Source organism: Aplysia californica, unplaced genomic scaffold (assembly GCF_000002075.1).
Source record: "Aplysia californica isolate F4 #8 unplaced genomic scaffold, AplCal3.0 scaffold00348, whole genome shotgun sequence".
Classification (NCBI taxonomy): domain Eukaryota; kingdom Metazoa; phylum Mollusca; class Gastropoda; order Aplysiida; family Aplysiidae; genus Aplysia; species Aplysia californica.
This window is the reverse complement of record NW_004797618.1, coordinates 59951-84978: the sequence shown is the minus strand read 5'-3', so window position 1 is coordinate 84978 and position 25028 is coordinate 59951. Positions and strand designations below refer to the sequence as shown.

General features: G+C 39.6%; 1 protein-coding gene across 1 annotated transcript in view; it reads left to right on the top strand.

Annotated features, from left to right (window-relative positions):
• The window catches only part of LOC101846011 (girdin), a gene marked incomplete in the record, with an annotated part of 124263 nt that extends 102682 nt beyond the window's left edge, over positions 1 to 21581 (top strand). The window contains 11 exon segments of the mRNA XM_005102914.3: positions 513 to 701; positions 1676 to 1798; positions 2326 to 2471; positions 3544 to 3630; positions 4261 to 4312; positions 5161 to 5263; positions 8704 to 8838; positions 13132 to 13191; positions 14338 to 14543; positions 15298 to 18176; positions 20300 to 21581. Of these exon segments, the coding sequence (XP_005102971.3) occupies positions 513 to 701; positions 1676 to 1798; positions 2326 to 2471; positions 3544 to 3630; positions 4261 to 4312; positions 5161 to 5263; positions 8704 to 8838; positions 13132 to 13191; positions 14338 to 14543; positions 15298 to 18176; positions 20300 to 20318 (3999 nt within the window).
• Between the last annotated feature and the right edge of the window lie 3447 nt (positions 21582 to 25028).

Below are 25028 nucleotides of genomic sequence, written 5' to 3'. Positions count from 1 at the left end.
TGGTGGTGCTCTGGCATTAATTTGTTGTTTCAAGGAGTTTCAATATTCCAATATTCAGCCTATCATTTGGATCAGACACATTAACCCAACCTCAATGCTTGGCTCTGTACCTTATCATTTAGCAATTTCTTTTTACTGTTTGAAACCATATATTATGATTTACGAGTATGTGCATTGTGATCTATTTGGAGAAACTTATTGTACTTTGTGCATGATTGTTACTGTGTCATTGTAAATGATTGCTATGAAGTCGTTATTACATGCATTTCCCAGCAAGTGGTTTGAGGGTACCACTGGTAGGTCTACATCTTTTCTTTCCCTCTTCTGTTTGTCTGTCTTAGTTTTTTCCCCTGCACTTAATGACCATTATTTTGTCAGTGCTCCTCTGTTTTCAAACATACATGAATATCCCGAAAGGGACCGGTGAACTTATATTTTTCTCTCTGTCTCCGTTTACAACTCAAGAACTCCTGAGCTAAACGTCATTTATTTATCCATTGCTTTTGTGTCAGGGCAAGGACGACGTGAACAAACTGCGAGACCTTCTAGAGCACGAGCGAGAACAGCTGAAACGGGAACTGCTCTCCGTGGGCAACCTGCAGGCAGACTACAGCCGTCTCCATGATGACCACAAACAAATGCAGGCAGCTTACGACAAGCTCAGTCAAGATTACAGTGACATGCTGGGCTCACACAAACAGGTTGGAGCGCTTATTCGAAATGGGGATAAGAATGGTGGCTAGGAGTGGTGTAATTTTTTTAATATTAAATAATAGGAGAATGATGGACTGGTAGAGTGCAAAGATAGAGCTGTGCCTTTTTGTGCAGTATGAGAGGAAATGTGATTTCTTTGTCGCTTTACATTGCTCACCTGGTCACATACATATACTCCTATACACACACATATATCGGCAGACATACATACATCCTCACTCACACATGGAGTTCTGTGCACACATTCAGTTACAAACGCACTTACTTACTATCGTGTCCAAATGCACCGCTAGGCTTTCAATAATGTATACATATATCGTGCTGTCAATCCATCTAAAGGACATCTAGTGTGACTGGGTTATTAATCGCTTCATGAATATATAAATAGCATATGAGTAGTTCATATTCCCACTCGACAGCAAACTCTATGTGCTTTACAATCTATATCATTATCCCAGCAGACCCTTGAATACTCGGAAACCCTTTTGGCTTCTTGAGAAGCTGCCAACTAAGCACTCAAACTCTAGCAAACTGAAGAGATCTTTTACTGATAATGGACGGTTACCCATTTCCACTTGGGTAAAATGAGGAAAATTCTTGTAAAGTGCCTTTCCCAAACATACAACATAGGGACCATGACTGTGATCAAACCCACAATCTGTTGGTTATGAGCCCAACAGCTTATCTACTAGACCACTGATGCCATTATTGTACTCTGGGTGGTTGGCGGGTGCTCTGGTGTAGTTTGCTTCTTCTTTCCTATGAAACATCTATCGTCCTTATCTCCCCTTCTTCTTTTTTATGTTTGTTACTCTCTTGTAACACCCCTAATCTTCTGGTGCTCATATGACCTTATGCAGTGGCGAGCGCCGTAAAACCTCTACTAAAAAAAAACCCAACATTATTGTGCTCTCTATGAGGTCCCGCCGATTAACCCTTGTCATCTCATGTGCATATTCAGGTGAAGACTGACTACAACACGCTGCAGCTCAAGTCCACAGAGCAACAAGGGGACCTGAACGAGGCGAAGGAGAACCTGTCTGTGGCCGAGGTGGAGTTCCAGAAGCTGGAGAACAAGATGGATGTGAGTCATTTCTTTGTTTTGTCGATTAATGTCAGGGTGAAATATGGTTGTTAATGACTTCTTTGTTTGTTGATTTATTTTAGAGTAAAATGTGGATGTGAGTCATTTCTTGGTTTTGTTGGTTAATTTCAGAGTGAAATATGGATGTTAGTCATTTCTTTGTTTGCTGGTTTATTTCATCAGAGTAAAATATGTGGGTGGTTGGCAGGTGCTCTAGTATGGTTTGCTCCTTCTTTCCTGTCAAACATCTGTCATCCTCATCTTTCCTCCTTCTTCTCTTTGTATGTTACTCGCTAGTAACTCTTTTAGTCTTCCTCAAATGGGTGGCTGGCAAGTGCTCTGGTATGGTTTGCTTCTTTTTCATACCAAATATCTGTCGCCCTTATTTCCCCTCCTTCACTTTTGTGTTTTTTACTCTCTTGTAAGACCTCAAATCTTCAGCACTTATATGACCTACATCAAGAAAACAGAAAAATCTCCTTTTGATCACACTCTTTTATTCCCATTACTATGTTTTGTCTCCCTAGGCTGTGTATCAGATCAACGAACGACTGGAGAATGAGAACCAAGCGTTGCTCCTGCAGATTCAGCAGTTGTTGAACCAGAACCAAGAGCTGCTGACACAGGCACTCAACAGCAAAGATCACTTTGCTGAGGAAGAGAAAGCATATCTGTGAGTAATTTAATCGTAATTGTTAATGTTTCATGCCTCCATGAACACAAGTTCGAATATTTTGAGTCCAGGCTGCTTTAACCCTGGCGGTCAGGACCAGCCCAGGCTGAGTGGGATATGCCATTTCAGCAGTCATGGGGGATATTCAATTTTTTAAAAACTTTCTCACTCAAGAATCAAACTTGACTTCCCCTGAGACTTCTGCGAGAGCCTAACCACCATGCCACTGTTGCTGGTTTGTGTGACAGTTGCCGTGTTGAAAGGTATCATTCTGCAAAAGCTAAAAAGGTGCTTTTGAAACTTTAAAGGTGATTGGTTGTCGAAGGTTGGATTGAGAAAGTCAGTATCAGATTACCTGACACCGAGACTGTGAAGGATAAAAACTAGGTTGAAGTTGAACCTCTTATATTTTAACAAGGTCCGTTTTCTTTTTCAGGCAAGTTCCTCTGTCTTTCACTTCCTGTGTTGTACTCTCTGTTATGTTACTTAGTATTTTAGTTATGCTTCTTTTCACTATGAATCAAGCTCAGTTTATGTTGCTGTTAATCGTACAGCCCATGTTCTCTTAGACTTCAGCTCAAAGCTCAGTTTGTACTTGATTGTAAAAAAGTACATCTTAAGATTTGTAAACAGGGGGAATAAGGGGAAAAGACACTTGACCTCTAGCTATTTCACAGTACTCCATATCCCCTTGCTTTGTTGACCTTATGAATTTTACCAAAAAGAACACATTTTTAAAAATGTAAGTATTATGTTGTTATATCCCCTTCAACACAATTTAAATAATTTTGGAGACAGCGTTCAACCCTGCCTGTCAAGGTCAACGGGGGCTGAGAAGAAAATAGACAGCATCCCAGCAGAAAGACCAAGATACTCGATAAGATTTCTTCCCATACAGGAATGAAACTCTGGTTGTCTGTGTGCAGCAGTGAAGCGCCTGACTGCAACAATGAATAACCAGCTTTTCCTCTTTGTTTTTCTGGTCCTGGAACTTCTTCGGCCATTTTTTTTTAACATGTAGTCAGTGATCTGAGAAATTTTTAAGAATTTTTTAAAAATTGTTTTTCTTTAGGGAAAAACTTTCTGACCTACGCAGACAGAAAGAAAGGCTGGAAGAGAAGATAATGGATCACTATAAGAACAGGATATCACCAAAGAAGTAAGAGAATCATTGTGCTGCATGTTGATGTTTATTTCATTTTTCTCATCGACCAAAGATGTACACTATAAATCATGTCAAAATTAGTATGTATTTATTTATTAGGTTATTAATGAGTTAAAAGTTGTTACAATACACAGGGATGTACTAATTTGTTTGTTTGAGTGAAGAGAAGCACATTGACACAATAATGGTCGTCTGTCTAGGGGATATACTAAAAGTTACAATTGTGGTAATTGTAATAATTGTACACAGTTGTGTTATTTTTATGTTTGTAATGGGGAGAAAGGTTGCTTACATTGGGCGGGCTGATTTCTTCGATATATCTTTTGTTTTATTGGTTTGTTTCAGTACACAAGTGAATCTATCCTGATAGCCCCCTCTCTTCTCACACATTAAATATCAGTCTGTAGCTTGTGTTCTTGCCATAGTCTCTTCCTCTCTAAAGGTTTTTTCCTTGGTGGTTTGTACAGTGGTTCTGACAATGTAATACAGTGAAACTGCCTTAGTTTTGATCTTACTCAATTGCTAGTCCTATTTTTACTGCTGACTTGTTTTTCCCTAAAGAATTTTAATTTTGTGAACTAGTCGCCAAAATTCTGATTTCTTTTTTGTTATGTTTCTTCTCAGGAAAGGATTTGGAGCTCTTCTTGCCCGCAAGGCTCGAGGCATCATCTCAAGGGTACAGGACTCTCTATTTCTTCAAATCACTCCTATCTGTATATCTTTGTCCTTATGACAAGGCAGGCTGACTCACAAAATATCTCTTTTTTTTTTAATTTGACAAATCAAATTTCATACGTTCAGTCAAAGGCAGGTCTGAAATTTGGCTAGAAGTGCTCCGAAAACTTTAAAAATAAATGTGAACAACTCACCAACCATTAGGTTGTTGAATGATAAAACCAAATGTTGGGGCTTTTTTTTGCTTCTCCTGTAAAGTTTACTCAGCTGAGATTATGCTGATCTTATTAAAAGGACAACAATATGTTATTATAGTAACATCTTAATTTTTTGCTTTGTTTTTTTAATGGGAAGGCCCTGATAGTGATATAAGGAATTAGAAGATGCTCTTCACAGCGACAGTTTACTTTGTGCGCCCACTCACATAGAATGGCAAGCTGCTGTGATGCTCAGTGCAGACTTTGTGGTACATGATGGCTGTAGTTGTTGGCACTGACTCTTCCATCACTGTGAACAATGGTGTTTGAGCTGTATTTATCAACACTGTTTTTTTTAATGAAGAAATATATAGTGGTTAAGATATGCTAGCAGTGGACTTAATGGTGAAAGGCAAATTCAGGAACTGAAGCTAGTATAGATTTTCTTTTTTCTCTCCTATGAATTTTCATTTATATTCAGTGATAAATTTGAAATTGTTTTTGTTGGGGGTTTTTGTGTAGAAAAAAAAAGCATGATACCTTGATTTCTCTCAAAATCAGTACCTTACTGTTTGGTTGAAAAATGGTTAGGCGATTATTTTGATAATCTCTCCCTTTTGACGTAAAACTAGTGTGAGATTACTCTCTGCAGACCCCGAAGCGCAGCAAAAGTCGGAACAACCTGTCGGAGCTGAATGATAACTCTTCTCAAGGTTCGGGGTCAACTGAACAGACCAACGACGCCCACAGACTAGGTAAGTTCTCATGTGGTTATCTCTCTTTTCTTTCTGTCTTGCCTGCCTCCCAAGAGTTATTTTTTGAAGTTGTTATTTGCCCGAGTGATGCCCTACTGCTTAAATTTGTTTACGGCTTCGTGTGACATTTTAAATTTAGGGTGTACTGTTATTACAGTTGACAACTCTGTGGCTGTTTTAGCCCTGCTTTAGAAAATTAACAACAGTTTTAATGCTTTGAGCTGTGGGATTGTTACAATGGGCTAGAGTTTTGTTTTTAACTCTCTAATCTACAGCTTCGTGACAAATTTGTCTTTTTTGTTCTGTTGATTAATACATTTTGGCTTTCTTAGATGTTTTCAGGAAGGATACAGATAACCCTTACTATTAGTACTTATTCAAATGCCAGATCAGATTCTGTTCAAGATTATTCTGGATGGCACATCTTGTGAACTGAGTAATTGAGAAAATGCAAGTGCAGTGATATTTGCAGCTTTTTTTATTTCTTGCTAGTTTTGAACCAGTTCCAGTTTTGAGAACAAGTACAGTCAAAGGGATAGTTGCACATTGTCTCAGTTTCACTTTTAAATTGCATTTTCTTTTTTTCATAGAGTTGCTAGTATACTCTAGGTCTTTGCTTTATTTCTTCTCCCAGGAATTTGTAACACTAATATATATATATTGGTAGTTAATAATGGTACATGCTTTACCATTTCAGTTACATTTCTTTTAATTTGGGAAAAATACCTGTGATACTTCAGCTACCTTGGGTTTAAGTTTTCTACACATGCACTTATATACAAAGATTTTGGAAAAAATTTGAGTACCAAATTATATTCAGAATACCTTTACTCTCACGCTGTTGTATGGATGCATGAGTATGCATGTTGTGTTAGTTATGTGTAAGTGCATTGCTTTCAAAGAATACGACAGCAACAAGAATATCCTAACTGGAGAGATAGCGACAAGAATATATTCATATATTTCAACAGAAAAGCTCTCTTCCTAAAACTGTCACCAAGCTATGCAGATTTCGATGTCCACCTAGCCCGCAGATTGTAACAGATTGATAACTTTGAAATAGAAGCTAGGAAATATAAAATTTTCACCTTCATTGTTCTGTTTGCTTGTATTTTATATTGATCAGTCTTGGAAGTGTTTACTTAAGCTCCAGCATCAACATTGCTTCCGTTCTAGGTCCTTGGAATAGTAGAAAACTTTAAGGAGAAATAACATTTTAGAACCGTTCCTTTTTATATCAATTTTGACTACAGTAGTTACTCTGACCGAACCAGCTTCTGTGGTGTTGGGTTACACACAGAAGACCTGAGTTTGAGTCCTGTGTAGAGATAATTTTATTGAGTGTCGAGACCCTTCTGCTGGGATTTTGTATTTCTCTCAGCCCAGGTTGGGCCTGACAAGCAAGGTAGAAGCTTATCTTCTAAATTCTAAATGATCTAAATTGAGTAGATGGGGGCTACATGAAAAAAATCTCTTGCCAATATTTAATTTTTGTTTTACTCCAAAAATTAAATTCCAAGGCTAGTTTTCCCACAGAACCATTGTTATAATTTTTTAATTACTGTGTCAAACTGATATTTAGCATTATACTAGGGAATTAATAGTTTCTCGAGAGTGCCAACAAGTGTTGAGGCATATAAGCTACTCGTCTGTTTTCCATCCTCAAGAACTTTGTGCACCCTGATGATCCCCTCACCTTATTTATTAATGTGACTGTGTTCAGTTTCTCTTGAAGATTTCGGGTTTCATTCTCTATGAGTGAAATTAAAGTGGGAAGGATAATTTTTCAAGGATTCTTTTTTTTCTTATACTGTATCAAGAGTGGAGGTGGTTTTTCAAAACTTTACATTTATTTTGCGTTTTGGCAAACTTGATTATAATTTCCTCTTCTGAAAATTGGCTGTTCTCATCTATGACCACAGTCGGGACTTGACAAAAATAGTATCTGAAAACTTCTTAAAATAAAATGTTAAGCATTTCCGTTCGGTATATTCAATTAAACGAGTGAACTACTTTGCATTAACTTAGATTCATTCATGGGGAGGCTAGCAATAATAGCTGACCTCACTTAGGATCGTCCATTGAACCTGCTGCTGTGTCCACACAGACACTGTGTTCTCAATTTTTTTGTTCCTTTGTGTTCAGATTGCTTTGAGCTCAACAGTAAGTGATGTCATCCTTCAACAAAAAAAGTCTGTTCTTTCTGATTTTCATTACTGTTCCAGACTGTGTAAATGAAAATGATTCTCCCTTTTCATACAAGACTGTAACTTTTTCTCTACACTGTTTCTCATATGTAACCATCATCTATTTCCTACTTGACGCTAAAGTAATGCAAATGGCTTGGCAGGATATCCTGCTATTCTTCTCTGTCTAAAACTCTTTGACTCTTTGTACACATTCATTGAGAGAACCAGAACAGATTGGTGACAGGAAAGGTCAGAACAAGATAGGGTTTTCGGGGGAGGAGGGAGGGGGTTAGATCATCCAAGCAAAGGAACAAACAATGAACCATGATTGCTCATGTCTGCTTTAGGTGTGGCACTTCATGATGACGAAGCATTTATGATGCTACCTCTTTACTCTGTGATATCACAGTAGTTTGTATTGTTTAGGGCTGATGCATATTGTATGTAATACTCAGTAGAAAATGGGCACAATATTGATTGATACACTGTGGGCAGAATTTAAACAAGTTCAGTTGTAATTTTAGAGGTTATAGTTTTATTTAATCAACCTAAAAACTCTTGTAATCCTTCAAACTGACTCATATTATTTTGATACCATCATTATGAAGGGGGTTTAAAGTTGGGCTCACAACGCTGGTCACTTTTCATTTGAGGATTTCTCATTTTTTTTAATAGATGGGGGGGGGGGGGGGGGTTCTGTTACTCTTAGGGTGAGTACTCGATCAATCCCACCCCATCATAGGTGATAATCCTTGTACTTGGAAAAGTTCCTGTTAGAATTTGGCTTAAAGTTTGAGAGGGAGGGGCTTGCAAAATTAAAAACTGATTTAATTGGTCATTCATTTATTGATATACCTTCACTGACTTTAAGTTTTGGGGTTACCAGATGCATTCTTATTGCTCTTGAGTTCCTGATATCCGATTCTTCACATCTTCTGCTTACCGCCTTGTAAGCTCATTCATTAAAAGATTCACTGCCCATTACCAAAGTCTGTAGTATAATGATTTTTAAAAATGTATTTGCATGCAGAGGATTGTATTTAGATTTCTACAAGAGGATAACATTGTTTAATTTGTCACAGGGACAATCTCTACAATGTCGAAAATAATGTATGCTCAAAATTAGTACTTTCCTGGCAAATGGTTTATCAACTCTGTTAATTACTGTTAATTCTTGACTTTTCTGACTTCATATATCACTCTCAGTCCTCATTGCAAAATGTGATGTTTGAACTCTAATTTGCCTTACAGATAAACAACGGCAAAGCAGCTCAGGCCCTTACGCTGACGCCAGTCCCAAACTGGCCAATCAGAATAAATCTCTGGCCAAATCATACACCGCTCTCCATTCTCCTGTCTTTGATAATGAGAAATCCGAGCTGCGAGGTAGCTTGGCATGCTATTCTCCCCCCCCCCCCCCCCCCCTGCGTGTTTGTCACCTTGCTTTGAGCTTGGATGCTTTTTTATCCACCCTAGTCTGCAGGTGTTTCTCTCTCAATCCAGTGCCTGGCTTTTTCTCATATTTCCTGTGTATTCTTGCCTGGTTATGTCAGATTGATACACATGTTGGTTGACCACTAATGGCGTGTTTAAAAAAAAGGATCATCTACTGACCCACAGTTTGTTTCACTCCTTGTTTAACAAATCTCTGTACGATATTATTAACCAAAGTTTTAGGGGCTTTTTTCCCCTCTATGTTTGTGGGTGCAGGGATCTGCCGGTCTAGAGTCACTTTCTCGTTACATTTTGAGGAGTCCACAGGAAAGCTTGGCATAGTCGCAAAAAGGAAGTCATGAGGATATCAACTTTGAAAGCTTGTAGCCTCTCAACTTCTTTTCTGTATGACTGAACGATTTATTTGTTTGGTTGAATGAGAAATGAAACAAAAATGATCAACCATCTGTCGAACAGAATGAAACTGTGAGTCTACAAGCTGTTAAAATTGATATTCACTCAATTTTCATTTTGTGACTTGCCATTTTCCACATGAACTCCCTCGTAATGTATTGATATATCATAAACTTCTGATTTGTAGAGCCCTTATTCATATTCACTAACAGGGGAAGAAAATTATCGCATGAAGCCTGAAGTATACAATACCCTTTGGGATATTATTGGTTATTGTTTTTTCCCTAGAAAAAAGGACGTTGCTGTTAGTTGTGACGCCTTGCATTGCATGAGGAAGACTTCTCAGGTTTTAAAAAAAACTATACTAATGCTCAGTTTGTTTCCCCCCCCCAAAAAAAAAGGGGGAAACATGATATGCAATTGTAGGAACAAAAAGACTTTCGGTTATCAAGCCTTACACCTGCAAGGGGAAAGAGTTTCCAAGTATAAAAGAACCAATACAAATGCTCAGTTTGTTTTACCAAAACAAAAAAAAAACAAAAAATTCCCAAAGTGAGGCTCAATTTGATTTTTACTCTTAAATACTGTGCAACAAAAAGCGTTCTTGGTCTGGTTAAAGTTGTTGAGTGTTTAGTGTTCAGGCTTGTCGTTGTTGGGTTTTTTATGTTTCTCGTTTCTTTGTGTGTGGTCATAGCTCATGTGTGAGAAGTGTGCAGGATGTGCTCTCTAAATAGTTCATCATTTGACACCCTTTTAAATGTGTACAATGGTAAAACAGATCCTGCTTACTGATGATACACAGACTTAGGTCTGGTCTGATTATGTTGAACTAAAGACATGTAAGCAGAATTCCTTTTACTCTGCTCTGTGTTAAATTCATTATTGGCTATTTATGTAATGTTTTGTGTAGGTGGGTGGCTGGAGGGTGTCACTGATAGGCCTACTTTTTCACTTTCCATCTTTTATTTGTGTCTCTCTGTCTTGCTTTTTCCCAGTACTAAATGACCATTATTGCGTCAATATTCTTCATTTTACTCTTAGTAAAAAGCAAACTTTGTTTTTGGTTGTTGTACACAGTGCATTTTTTTCTGTGTGTCTTTTGAGTTTTGTTTTACTTTGTGATCTATATTATGTTTCTGTTTCATCTTCCAAATTATTTTACATAAGTTTCGTGTTTTCTTCTTTAGACATATCATATCATACATTTGCAGTGGTAGAGTTCTTTCCCTTGACAGTATTGACTTTCAAACTTAACATGTACTTTTTAAAGTATTTTTTTTGTATCTTACTTCAATGAATATCTTTGGTTTCATCCCAACTTTTATTAGCGCTAATGATTTCATTGATAAAACAAACAGTCTTTGGATTTTATATTTGAATATGAAGTTGCTTTTTTATTTGTTTGGTTTATTAGTCAGTGGGTATAATTCACTCTGTCTGTCTGCCATGACTAAAGAAATGAAAAACATTTTGGACAGTTATCAAAATTAATAAGTGCCAAGGAAAGAAGAATTCTCCAAAGTACCTATCAGTGTCCCGAAATGCTCTGCGTTACAGCAGCGGCTGATTGCTATCCAGTACTATCAAACCCCCCCCCCCGTATTGAATGCAGTTAGGGTCGTGCAGTGACTGATTGCTATCCAAAAATATCAACCCATATTGTATGCAGTTCAAGTCTTACTGCATGTCATGTATACACTATACAAAGTTCTCAATCCTGTCCAATGATACATAATAAGATTCCGTCAGTAAGAAACTTTGCTTCCTATATATGACGATTGGTCGATTGGTTTTACTTCTATCCAGGATGATATTGGTGTCAAATTTTTTTTGTCACTCTAAAAATGTGTTTTACATAAATTTGTCCTCTATGTCTGAATTGGATCGTTACCTTACATATTTTACTTGGGTGGTTGGAGGGTGCCAATGGTAGATTGAACTTGTTTTCTTTCTCACTGTTCTTCTGTCTGCCTGTCAGCCATGCTTTTTCTTTGCACTAAATGACTTGTTTTTATGTGGATGTGCTTCTCTTAACTCAAACATTCCTATTTTACATTAAGCACAATGCAGTGCTATGTCTGTAAGCTAATCCCCAATTCATTTCTGCTTACTTTTTGGGAAAAGTGACGGTATTATGCACGTGTAAGAGGTAAAATGGTGAGACCTTGTGCCAGAAGACATGAATATACTTTGTCATGTGAGATGAGTTATAATTTTGCACAAGTGAAGGAGGGAAAATTTTTGAAACTTTGTACCAGAAGACATTAATTTACTTTGTAACCTGAAAGTTATTTGTGGAATGAAAAGGTCAGAGGGCATCAATACTTGCAATCTATTCTTGTAAAATGTTTTGGAGGAACCCCTTCATTTTATTTGTTGTCAGTTTGTAGGTTGTTGTTTTTTTTAAGGTAAAGCAATTACAGTTTGTCTAATAAAGAAAATAATATTATCACTACAAGCATGCTCATCTCATTTGGTATTCTGTTTATCAATTTGGAAATGGTTACCCTTGAAATGACACCAAATTTTGTCCTATGTTATTTTGGTGTTCACAGTCTGGGTGGGGGGATGTTGTGGAATCAGGCTCTTGTCCTTTTGTGGGGATATGGAGTTATTGGTGTATTCTCAAAGTCTGTTCGTTTGCGTTGCTTTTGAAGGAAAAAATCCATTCATCTTGAATTGAAGTGTTGATATTTGCTATTGAAGGTGGGGTCACCTGGTGTCAGATATAGAATTAGCCAGAAGATAGCTGTTAAAGTTTGATGATTTCTAAAACTTGAGTGTATTTAGATACTGCAAATCTACATTTTAAAGGAGTTGATTTTTTTAAAAGTCAATGAAACTTGTCCTAAGGGCAGAAAATGTAGATTTCTTTGATTTCATTATTTTGACGAGCTGCTGATTTCACCACAGTGCCATATATTTTTGTATTTCCCTGTGCCTTAGAAAGTCATGGATCTATTTTCCTCTTTGTGGTTCACACTGTGTTCATCTCTGGTATGTAAATTGTTACCTTTGTGTCAGCACTTGCTGGTTGTCGGATGGCACATCCACTTGGTTCACTCTTATTCTTTCCATCCTGTCTTTCCTCTTACATTTTTGTGCGTGGCGTTGCTTTTCCCTGTGCACTGTATGTATGGCTGTTTTTGTGTTCGTTAGCTTTTCTCACACTCACGTGAAGTCACGTGGTGTGTTATTGTGAGTTGATCGTTGTGACTGTACAGAAATTGGATTTTTCTAAGAGACGAATTCGTACCCAACTATTGTTGTAATGAGGTTCCAGTAATAATAATAGATAGCATTTGTATAGTGCAAAGTCCCGCTCAGCAGCAAGCCCTATGCGCTTTTCAATCTATAATATTACCCCAGCAGACTTGATAGCATTCTGAAACAATCTCAGCTTCTTGAGAAGCATACAGTACAAACCCCACATTTTTTAACCATTGGGTTCTCAAGAATCTATTTCACACAGTTTACTGATTAACAGAAATTTTTGCTGTCAGTGGTGGAGGTAATGGCTAATATTAGCTTTGAATAATCCTTACCAATTCCCATGTACATTTGCTCATGATCATTATTGATTTACGCATACAAATTTTGCTCAATTTTAATGTTGTACGGTGATGGGACAACTGCACATCCTGTAAAGGTTATTTTGAGTGTGATACTATATAAAATCCTCCATAGTGGAAAACCGCTATTCGCAATTTAAAACCATTTTGTACATGTGTTTTTTCTGACACCATGCGAGTAACAGTTTGAAGAGTAAGACAGTGCCATTGTTTCACATTTGAGTGTCTTACTTATTCAGCTTTTTGTTCTTTCATCCAGGTGCTAAGTCTACAGAAGATGTCCGAGACGGAGGCACGGGTGACACAGGTTTGCTCCCAGGTGAGAGCTGGTCATGGTTTTTTTCTGTCCCCTAGGTTTTATGCACCCTGCATAATTTAGCAAAATTTGATCATTTTTTGCATAATTTCAGATTATTTTCCTTTGTCATTCTTAGTTAAAATTAACAGAATTGCATAATTTCACTTTTTTGGACTCAAGTTTGCATAATTTCAAAATTTTTCTTACATAAAACGACGGGGACGGTCAGTTTTAATCTCCTTTCAGTACACAACAGGTCAGTTAGCCCTTTTACCACCTTCTGAGAAACTGCCACTGGCTGTGGTCCCGTCAAATAGATCTCCAACCAATAAGCAGATGGATTTTGAGGTGGATCCTGAGAAGAAAAGGGGAGCAGCTGTGAATGTACCGTATGGGATGATCCCTACCTTATAGACAAATAGACAGAATGTCTCTCTCTGGCTTTGCACCAAAATTGTAGGATAAGCCTGGCAGTATATGAGTTTAATATTGACTTCTGTTTCGGCTTTTGAATTGGAGTCGTTAATGAAAAGGCAAGCTAGGTTGCTTTAAGAATGAATTTAAAACCAAATAGCCTGCTCTGTTGTCAAATGTCTTACTATTGACTTAAAAGTACTTCCTACATGTTTGTACTTGTCTGTTGGTGTGTTGTGCTTTGCATAAAACACAAGGTAGAGAATTAAATAAGCTTGAAATAAGAACTTGAAATATTGTTCCTTCTTTTATGTAAGCCCATTAATGTACAGACATTAAATAGAAAGCAGAACTAATGCATAGTATTGTAAGTAAAAAGTGCAGTCAGCAAGAGAGAAGTGAGTTGTTTGAACTACGACAATAACAATATAAGATTATTATAAGTTCTTGCTTTGTCCTGACATTGGAAGGCACTACTGATAGGTCCTACTCTTTTACTATACCACTTTTGGTTCCATCCGTCTTCCTTTTCCCAAACCCTAAATGATGATTATTGTGTCTATGTGCTTCTCTTCATTCGAGTATGAACTTACTAAAAAAAATGTATGCCCTGCTGCTGATGCTTCTTCTCAAAATGGAAGCACATATTGTGAAAATAGTCGAGTCGAGTTGTTAAAAAAAACATTTCAGTTCCATCAGACTGTAGAAATCAATTCCGGGGATAATCTTCCAAATGTTGACTGTTGTGTCCAGGCCTGGGTCGCCCGTACACCATGGATCAGGTGGAAGGCGGTAACGGAGGACGATCGACCACTCCAGGGTTAGGCCGGAGAACCCCAGGGCGGTCGTCTCCTGGCAGCGAGATGTTGACCTTGGACCAGTTCCTAAAGGAAGCCAACAAGTCGCCACGGAACAACGCCAACAACAGTAATGAAAACAGTAGTAACGCTCAGGACGAGGTGAGGAGGGGCAAAAGATAAGATCCATTATATTGATCCTCGAGGGAAATATTGGGTGGATTTTCCAGAACATCAACTTATAAGGGGTGCTCATTCCTGATGGGATCGGGTTGGGTCTAGGGTGATGACCCCACTCGTCGCCTGAAAATGAATGCGTTTGTTTTTGAGGCGACAAGTCGGGCGCGATTGGCTTGTGCCACCACGGCCGCTTTGCAACCTCAATCTGGTTAGCAAACCGCCCAGAATAATCTCGATCCCCCTAATGGGTACCCCATATTACTAAGATTCATCATCAACACGGAAATGCACTCATTACATGCATGTGTACTGATTCACATACAATGCAACAATGTTCAGTGAGCTCATACAAATGTACATAGTGTGTCCGTAGTCATGAATTCTCTCTCTCTTTCTCTCTCTCTCTCTCTCTCTCTCTCTCTCTCTCTCTTTCTTTCTCTCTCTCTCTCTCTCTCTCTCTTTCTCACACACGCAGGCACACACACACACACTGTCAAATATATACTCAGTCTTCTGTCTGTCTCTTCCATACACATCTGGCATGTGCATAAGACATGATCACACAAGAAAAAATCATGTATTATATAGTCTTAGATTTTATTTTCCATCATCTGACAGAAGAGGGGACAAAGTTCTGATATCTCTCTGTTTTTGAAGCAGACTGAATGACTTTCTTGCTTCTTACAGATCTTACATGTGTACTCTTCATAAAGAGGACGTCTTCACTTATCCACAGATGGTACCTCAGAATGCGGTACAGAGACGCCGCTCTAACGACAGTGAGTCCCGCAGCAGCGACAACTCTAACACCAGCGCCAACAAGCAGCTGCAGTACAGGCATCAGCAGCATCAGCAACAACGCCACCCAAGTGCTTCGACGAGCTCCAGCAGCCTGACTCAGCAGTTCCGACCAGACATTCCCGATGTGGCGTCCTCATCTCACAACTCGCTAGCCTCGGCACTCGACCCCAATTCATCTCGACTGTCTCGTAATTCTTCCGGTACCATCCACGATAGTTTTGGTTCTTCAGGTATGTTGCCAGGAGACATATACACATCGACTCCAAAAGCTGAGCAGGATGTTTCCGCCTCGTCTCTGACTTTACAGTCCCACTTTAATGGTAGTCCTACAACTCCAGTTACCAGACGCCGGGATCCGTCTGCTGATCGTCCTCTGTCTCAGAAACGATTGTCAGGCGAAGACTGGAGAAATTCCGCCCACGACTATTCCAGCACAAATCGACTGGGTCAGTTTGGGCAGCCATCATCCAGTTCACCACGAACTCCTCGGTCATCCTCTTCTGCTTCGTCTCAGTCGTATCAGCAGTCTCAGCCACCCCTGGGCCACACACACCCACACAAACAGATGAGCAATCCACAATCATCATTTAGCGTAAACAGCAGCAATAACAACAGCAGTAGTGGCAGCAGCAGCATCAACAGTAGCAAGAGGAGTAGTAGAGAGTTGCCCCCTGCACCCACCGAGCCCCCTCCTCCGATTCCAGCCACCGAGCGTCTTGACCGACTGACCATGCTATCATCAGGTGACCCGATGCCACCATCTCACTACGCCTCGCCAAATGATCTCCCCATCAACAATAATAACAGCGATCATTCTGGGCATCACCCATGGGGTTCTCAGTACCGAGACCCCCGAAAGTCTGAGAGCCCCAGGGCTACTGAGAGTGACTTTGGTCGTGGTGGGGACATGTCAGCAGAGATACAGAGGAGAAAATCTCAGGGCGCTGCCGACAAACCACAGGGCCTCCCAAATCAGTTCCAGCCTCCAATACCCAGGTCTCAGCCTGGAGTAGCCTCTGGTAACGACGGCCCACAACGGATCATGGACAGCAGCGTGGTCAGCGGGCATAACCCACGTAGACCGCCAGCCAATACAATGACCTTTCAGAACAATCCTCAAGCCCGCGCTAGACCTGCCAGTGTTATGGGTTCATCTCCACATGTCAGAGGGGTCATTTCACGACCCCCAGGGGAGGGCAGACCTCGCTCACAGCTCGGCGGACCTACTGGGCCCCCTCTGAGACGACAGAGTGCTGGTAGAGACGACAAGGGGAATCTTCATGGGGATCAGAATTCAAACAACAGCAATAACCACCAGTACAGCCGGCCCCACACAGAGAGGCCAAAGTCTGTCCCTCCGCAGCTGTTTAACAAGTCGAATGACCCTGGAGGCAGTAGTGGCGTAGGTTATCCACCGAGAGACATGCCCGTGCCACCTCCGAGACGTGGCAGGGACCAACTGATGCGGGATGAACGAGGATCTCGCGACGACCCGGATGGAGGGGATTTCCGAGATATCCCTCCACAACAGCAGCAGCAGATGCCGTCAGTATCTTTGATAAGAGAACCGAGTCGGCCAGGGTCAAGGCCAAGCGTTCAGTCGATGATTCGTGATCAGGAGGGACAAATGCGTCCCCAGCAACACTCCCCAGGGTCTCAGCAGATGCCAGGTCGCAACCCTTCTCTAGGCGGTGCCCGTCAAAACAGCACTGGGAGTTTGCCGTCCCCTCTTCAAGATCCTCGCACTCCGAGACAACATGAGTCCAACAACCCCAGTAGCTCGCGGCCCAACACGATGGGTCAAAACTCTTCAAGACCCGACTCTTTGCCTTTAACTTCTCATCGAGAAGTCGGCCAGTTAAGCCACTCAGCGAATTCAAACCATCAGTCAGGATATGGGACAGTTGGAGGCAGAGCTCAGCAGGACTCGTACATGACCCGTTCTCAGTCCAGTTTAGGTCGTCCAGTAAGCAGCGCTCCCTCTGTGCCTCAGGGAGTCCCCTATGGAAGAAGCAACACCCCAGGCCCTCAGCCAGTGCGGCGAGAGCCTCCTCGGAACACACTACCCCCCAGAGATGTCAAAGATGGGTCGAGGCCGCTTAGGGACTTCTCGGGATCTGGCTACCAGCCCACCTCTAATGCAAGTGGACCTGGGTTCGATCCAGGTCATGATGCTCATAGGGCATCGGGACAATTCCGTGGAGGTAGCGAGCCTAGAGATATGCCAGCTGGGCCTTCAAGGGGCGGTGTTGCTGCTACTCATGGGTACCCCCCACCTGCCCATCAGGACCACCGAGGTGTTGACCCAAAGAGCAACTACCACAACCCTCCTCTCGCCCCCGCTCACCACCATCAGAGTCATTCCCAGGGTCCTCCATCCCACCGGGGCAGCGTGGGTGGCAGTAGCGCTGTTGGTTCCTCCAGGGTAGACGGCATCTCTAACGGGCCAGTTCAGCCGCAGTACGGCAACTCCAACCTCCCCCCTCCTCCACCAAACTCGTCTCAACAGCAGCAGCATCAGCAAAACACCAACAGCATTCCACCTCAGATTCGGTCACAGGGGAAGCCCGTGTTGAACTCTCCTTCTTATGGCCCTCCTCCGCTGTCGAGCAGTAACAAGGGGTCACAACAACACCCGTCCCAGATGAGAGGAGAGCTTGGGGATCTGTGTTCCCCTGACCAAGGTCCCAGCATTCCACAGTCATTGCCTAGCCCCGGGCCGATGAAGTCCCCTGGCGGTCAGAACCCACCGCCTCCAGCGGATAACAGGGATGCAGGGGACGGCACACAGCCCAAGCACTCCAACTCTATTTGGTATGAGTACGGCTGTGTGTGATTTTGATTCGAAATGATTTTTCTCCACAGCTCCCCCTCCTCTTGTTCTTTGCTTGTTTATAGTGCTTTATCCTCTCCAGTGCTCCTTACATACCGGCTGAGAGCCTTTGGTCTGAGAGCTAAAGACTAGGTGTTTAAATCATTTAGCCACCTCACACAAGGGGTATGTCTGAATGAACAACTGATACTTTGAAATGAAATGCTTATATGGGTTGCAAAGTCCTCATTACAAGTTACATACATTGACGTGTGTGTTTGGAGACAGGTTTTTTTTTTTTTACACAAGACACATCTGTGGTGTCGTTGCCAAGATTCAAGTGCCTCACCCAATTTGCGCAGATACTCATACTCATAGCATTTTGACACTGTGTGCTCCCAATGGTAATGCCTATGTCAGGGCTCTAAGCTGTTTGTCAGAGATGACTTACTTTCCATGTTCTATGATGATGAAAAATGTGGGAAGTGCACGTGTGTGATTATAACTTCTTTAACTGACATTCCTACTTCAGCCTGAAAGTGTTTTGCTCAGATTATCCTTTGAACAGAACTGTTGCATAGGTGTATGCAGTTGCATGTCTGACTGTTCTCCTATAATGTTTTGAAGAAAAAATGTATTTAAAAGCGAGAATAGAGCAAGATCTGGTATAAGACAGTATTTGACCTTGGTGCATATTGCACTAATATTGACAACAAATGTTAAAAGTCCATTATTAAGACAATTTACGAAAAATCATCTCAACAATGTTGAGTTTCTTTACAAGGAAGAAAATGCATGCTTTGACGCGAACCTGCGAATTATTTTCATAATACAACGGCGTTGTACACACTTCGCCTTTGAAAAAACAAAAACAGAGACAAATTATGTATAAGATCAGGCTTTCTTTCAAGTTCTTAATTTATGAAGATTTATCCAAAATTAACTCTTTTTGTAGTGTGAAAGCTCTGTTTACGTCTCTATATAATGGAACATCTATATCTTTGGTGAACGCTGTTTTGATCAATGCTGTCTCTTGACCCAGCTGAGCCTGTATTTGTACGCATATCGAGTCATTTTTGACTTGTTAATAAATCAGTCGGGTAATGACACACGAATTAGCCCTTTATATTGTTTCTGTTTTCCAAAAATAGGTTGTCCTGCTAACTGGTTTTTCTTGGTACTTTCTCTTTGATTTCTTTGGATAAATTGATTTTGATTTTGGAGTTAAATTTTTGTTCTCAATATGTTGCAACTTGTTTTCAAAGGAAGGTTAATTTCAATCAATCACTTTGGAGTCTTGACACACATGTCTCTTCACCACAGGAAAAGATAAGCTTCACACTTCTGTTTGTTTGCACAAGTTTTTGTATAGATGTGCGAAAACCACAAAAATTTTCAATTTTTTTCCCCTTGCTTTTCACTGTTGTTAGAGGAAAAGTTAAGATAACAAACACAGGGCTATTTTAGATACATGTGATGCTTAAGATGTAAATTCAAAGTGAGGGCTATAGTCTCGAAAACGTTTCTTCAGAAATATGGAATAGGTTAGGTTTGTTTGGGTTTTTTTGTGTTGTTTGGTTTGTTGTGTTTTTTCTGCTTCGCCTATTTTCTTTTGATGCTGTCAATTTGTTTTGCAACTGATGGTATGAATGATTTCTTTTGTTGCTCTAAGTTTTTTTCTAGAACCATCACATTGGTTGATATCCTGTTAAGTAATACAACTACCGTCATTAAAGCAATAAAATGCAAGCCTTGCCGGACGAAAATTCCTCCAATTTTCAAAGCAATTTTGATCAGTAACTGGTCTTTAAAATGTTCATGGCTTTGGTGCATGTTTGCTTCTACAGATAAAGGTGTGGGGACTTTCTTTTTGCACTGCCTTTCCTACCCCAGTATGTGTAGATATTAAATTTGACTTTTCACTACTGATGTGTAAGAGTGTGCACTTCAAAAAACAGGTATCATTTATTTTGCATATTTCACAATATGTATACTTAGCAACACATTAGGTTCTTTTTTTTTGGGGGGGGGGGTTAAATTATGTGTATCTGTTTTGCACATACTTTCGTGTCTCCAACTGCATGTGTTTGCTTTTGACCGTTGATTTGTTTTCTTATTTTGGCAGGCGACCCCGGTGGTCTTGAGCTACTTGGCATGCGGGAACCAAGCATGTGAATACTGTTGTTGATTTTGTTTTCTGTACTTTAGGCCACGCTCTACCAACTAAGAACCACCTACACTTACTTCTTTCTTTCCATTCAGCATGACCATTTCGTTAACGTTGTTGTGCCTTGAGCATTCGTACCCCTATTTGTTTGTTAATATTGTACTATTTATTTTTTCCTAAACCCCAGTTTGTTTTTTTCCTTGTGTTTGTGTTATGCTGTAGTAAATTAGGCTCAAGCTGTTTGTAAGCAATGTAATGCACTGTTCCCCTACCTCTTCTAATTCTGTATATTGTTAGGGCAAGGGTAAAACCATGCAGCTTCTTTTAAAAACTTATTATTATTATTTTTCATGTTTCTGATTGAGTTGCTTGGTTTTCAACTTGCTTTGACAATATGGCTTGTATATGCTCATGCCCATGGCTTTTGACATCTCACACAATTTGCTAATGTGGTGTCAACAAGACAACAATGGTTTTATCCGGCATTTTGTGTATTCGGTGTGTTCAGTTCCACCTGAAATATTATTTTCCAGAACTTGCCTCTTGCTCGAGTTTGATTTTACATTATTTTCGTGTGCTACTAGCATGTTTTCTTATCCATTGCACTCTTTTTAATAGCACCCTCCCCCCCATCTTTGTTTACTCAATCCTCACCTCAGTATGCTCTAATTGTTCTTCAAGTGTGGTCAATCTGTGACTCTAAAGCTCAGTGTGGCTGCCTGTCAAGCCTTTCCTCAATTCCTCTTTTTTTCTTGGCCTTGTTATTGGATTATTTTTTTTAATGTTTCCACTGCCACCCTTCCCCCTCCCCCCCCTACCCATCCGCCCCTTTTTTTTTCCAGTTGACATTTCTAAGCTTTCGGCAATCAACTTCCAGTGATTGTTTCTGGCTTCCTTCCCTCTAGCATTTCCATGTTCAGCATTTTTACCGCCTAGCCTTTTGGTATTTCAATTTCCTTCACCCAGTTGCTTTTTTTTATTTATTTATTTTTTTAATTAATAAATTTAGCTATACCAATTGATTTTGAACCTATCGTTCGGATATATAAACTTGCCTTTCCTTGCACTCTTTCACAGTAAGAAAATATTGGAGGGTAGTCCTAATTAATTGTGAATGGGTCCTAATTAATTGTGGACTGCATTGTGTTAGATATTTTAAGGTTTTATTTTTGTTTTTCACCTTATTATATCATTCAGTATATAAATCATGGCCTCAGTGTTGAAAGTTTCATTAACATAATATAGAAAGTGTGGAGGTAACGCCCAAAATCAAAAATGAAAAGTATGAATTTTCAACTTCTATCCAATAGACTGCATTCATTTTGCTCTTCTTTGGTAATTTTTTTTCTCTTTTTTTAAAATGTATTCTTCATTTTCATTTGTTTTCTTTAATGAGTGGTAAAATAACTCCAAAATGCATAAACCATATTATGAATTTGTTTTGAATATGGTACCTGTTAAACTCTTAGAGAAAGAAGCTTTGGTCAAAATCTGTTGCACGTACCTATTAGACAATGTACTATCAATTGATAATGGCTTTTGAATTAGGTTTCAAATTTTTGGTTAAGTCATTATAATACGAGTACTGATTTTGCTTGTTGTAATGGCATGCCAATTGATATATGACAAAATTACTGAAAGGGTCCCTCAATGCTAGGAGAGAAATATGGACTTCACAATATCCTCTTCCCACCCTCAGCCCCAACGCCTCTCCATGCACCCATTATGTTAGTTTTTTTTTGTTGTTGAGGACATGGAAATTGTAACAATGATATCTAATTGTACAAAGCTCTACGATGCGACTGTGGATCTTGCCTCCCCGAACACTTGCATTACCAGACAGAAATATACAAAAGTGTGTCTAGAAGCTTTCCTTGGGTATGTTATTTTATGCTAGTGCTTGCTTTGCAGATGTACCACAAAATTGTGGAGACACTTTGACTTTGAAAAACCTTGCAATGATCAGTACATTCCAGGACTAACTCTTGCTTTGTACAGAATTTGTGATACCTCGCCTATCTGATTGCTCTTTGCTCTTACTTTGTGTGACACTGACCCAGCTTTAAGACAACCCCAGATAGTGTACAGTGGTCTTACTATCTCCATGGGGTTTTTGCTTCCGGAACTTCTCCTCTCAGACTCCCAAAGTTTCCTGAACATGTGTTCAAATATGAAAATGTAGAATTTGTAGAACTCGTAAGAGATTAAGAGATAGGGTGCAGGTTGTCAGGTTTTGACAGTAAATGTTATAATGGGGGAATAAGTACATTTTGAGGTTTGTGTAATCTACAGATGGGGAACCTGTGGATACTGCATGTCTACTGTTATTTTTTTTTATGGAGATGACTCTTGTCTTCCCCCCCCCTTAAATTGCAGGATTATAATATGTTACAGCTGTTTTGATTTTTGATTTTATTCATATCACATCAGATGCATCATTCAACCACATGCAGGATTGAGGGATTGCCAATAGCTGTACTGTTTGATACTGTTCAAAAAATTAGTTTTGTATAATACAAGGGAATTCTGAGGATTCCAAATAAATGCGCAGCCTGATACTCTTTGAAAATTGTGTGAAATTTGAGGGCAAATCCCTTCTATGAAGGACCCTGTAGGCCTGTCTATTATCACCATTTTGATCTCCCTTGTTATTTCGTTTGTTAGTATTTCATCTTTTGTTTTTTTCTTCATTATCCCCTTCATCGACCAGCTTTATTTTTTAATTCATTGTTCATCCCTTCTTTGTTGTTAATCGGGAGCTTTTGTTCCGGCAACTGAAACCTCATGGAAATTCACTATAATAAGATATATGGTAGCACTGAAGGTTCTGTTACTTACAAATATTCCGCGTCTCGCGGTATTAATTGGTGAAAATGATTATAATTCGCCTAGTCTCTCTTTCACTACCTATCGCTTTGTGCCTTTTTGTAGTGTTTTGTTTTTAAACTCTCTCTCTCTCTCTCTCTCTCTCTCTCGCTCTCTCTCTCTCTTTCTCTCTATCTATCTATCTATCTATCTATTTGTGTTGTTGTTTTCTTCTGTCTGTAGATTTTTTAGTTCTTTGCGAGAGTCTCTCCTCATAGGTCCTTTTAATATCAACAATATTTCCCATTTGTAAAAAAAATGTGTCACATTATGATTATTTTTAACTTGTTCTTCAATTGCTGTCACATGATTTATATGGAGATATGACTTTTGACATCTCATGGTTTGTACAAATGTGTATCATAGATATGTTTGGATACAGAAGCATTCACTGAAAACTATTGAAGCTTTGGGGGTGTTCGTTTGTGCCTGCCTTAAAGCCCACCACATAAAATGTCACATTCAATCATCCTGATGTTTATGTTATATTCTAAAACACTGATTTATCCCCATATTCGACACACATCATAAAGTTAAAGAATATACTTAGTTGCTGGTTGTTAACTTTTACATCAATCAGTTTCATGTCGTGTACTTTTCAAAAACGATCTCACTTGACCTACATACCTTTTTTTTGTCTCTTTATTTTGAGCCTTTAAGTTATTCGACATTTTTATGACTTCATACCCAGATGATACAATATGTTAAACGAATAATCAATAGTTAGTATCACAAGATAATTTTTTTTTGTCTCACTAAGTTTTACTTTTTTCAAAGTCAAAAATACTGTAGACATTTTTAAAGAAGTTGAAATGTGTAAGATATATGCCAGTATGTTCATTGTTTAGCACATTTTCACATTTAATTTTCTACAATCAGGGTTGTAGGATCCGTCCAAGAAGTTTTGTGAAATGAATGAATTTACTGGGGCAATCAAAGGTAGTCCATATTATTATACGGAATCACAACTTCTAAAATCTCGTATTCATATATTATATATATTTAATTTTGTATAGCGTCAAGATTCTGAATAGCATTCCACCAAGTTCAACAACTGTTTGTGTGTATTCTAGTTATAGCAAAATAATATGATGTACATACACAAGTGTGCAAGAAGCAGTATGTAGGATAGAAACGATGAATGGCTGTATGTGAGGATAGGATGATGTACCTCTGTTTGTCCGTGTCACAACTGGAAAGTAAGATTGAGTGACCATTGTTTTACTGCACAAGTTTCAACTCTTCATCGGTCAAGAGCTGTAATTGTTTGCCATTGTGATGTTTTACTTTTTTAAAGCATGTCATAACTGTGAATAAACTGCCAAAATGAATCATCTTACTATGGTGTTGTTTTCCAGTGTATAAACTGTTGAAGATGTTTCTGTATGTAATGGGCTTTTGGGGAGGATTTGTAAAAATGTATGGTCTGAAATGTCTGGACTCACTCAAGCATTTAATTTCTGTTGATGAATCCTCAAACTGGATGCATCTCTTTTTCTCTCCCCCACGCCCACACCCCTTCAACTGTCTTCGGTATTTGGCTTCTTTTTTTGTGTCTGTTTGGAGTTGAGGTTTTTTTGTGTTAAATTGTGTTTTTAGGTTGTGGGACCGGTGGGAGGGGGACGGGGCTGAAGCCTTGTTTATTGGATGTTCTGTCGACTGAATTCGCAGAAGAGCTTTGGAAGATGTACTCTGCACCCCGAGTTTTCTACTGCTACTCCTTACTCTTCTTCTTACTGCTGTCTTTCAGCCACACCCCTGATCTTCTGGTAGGAAAGATCTACACCTAGCCTTCTCGGACAAGGGCGAAAAATCTCGGAGG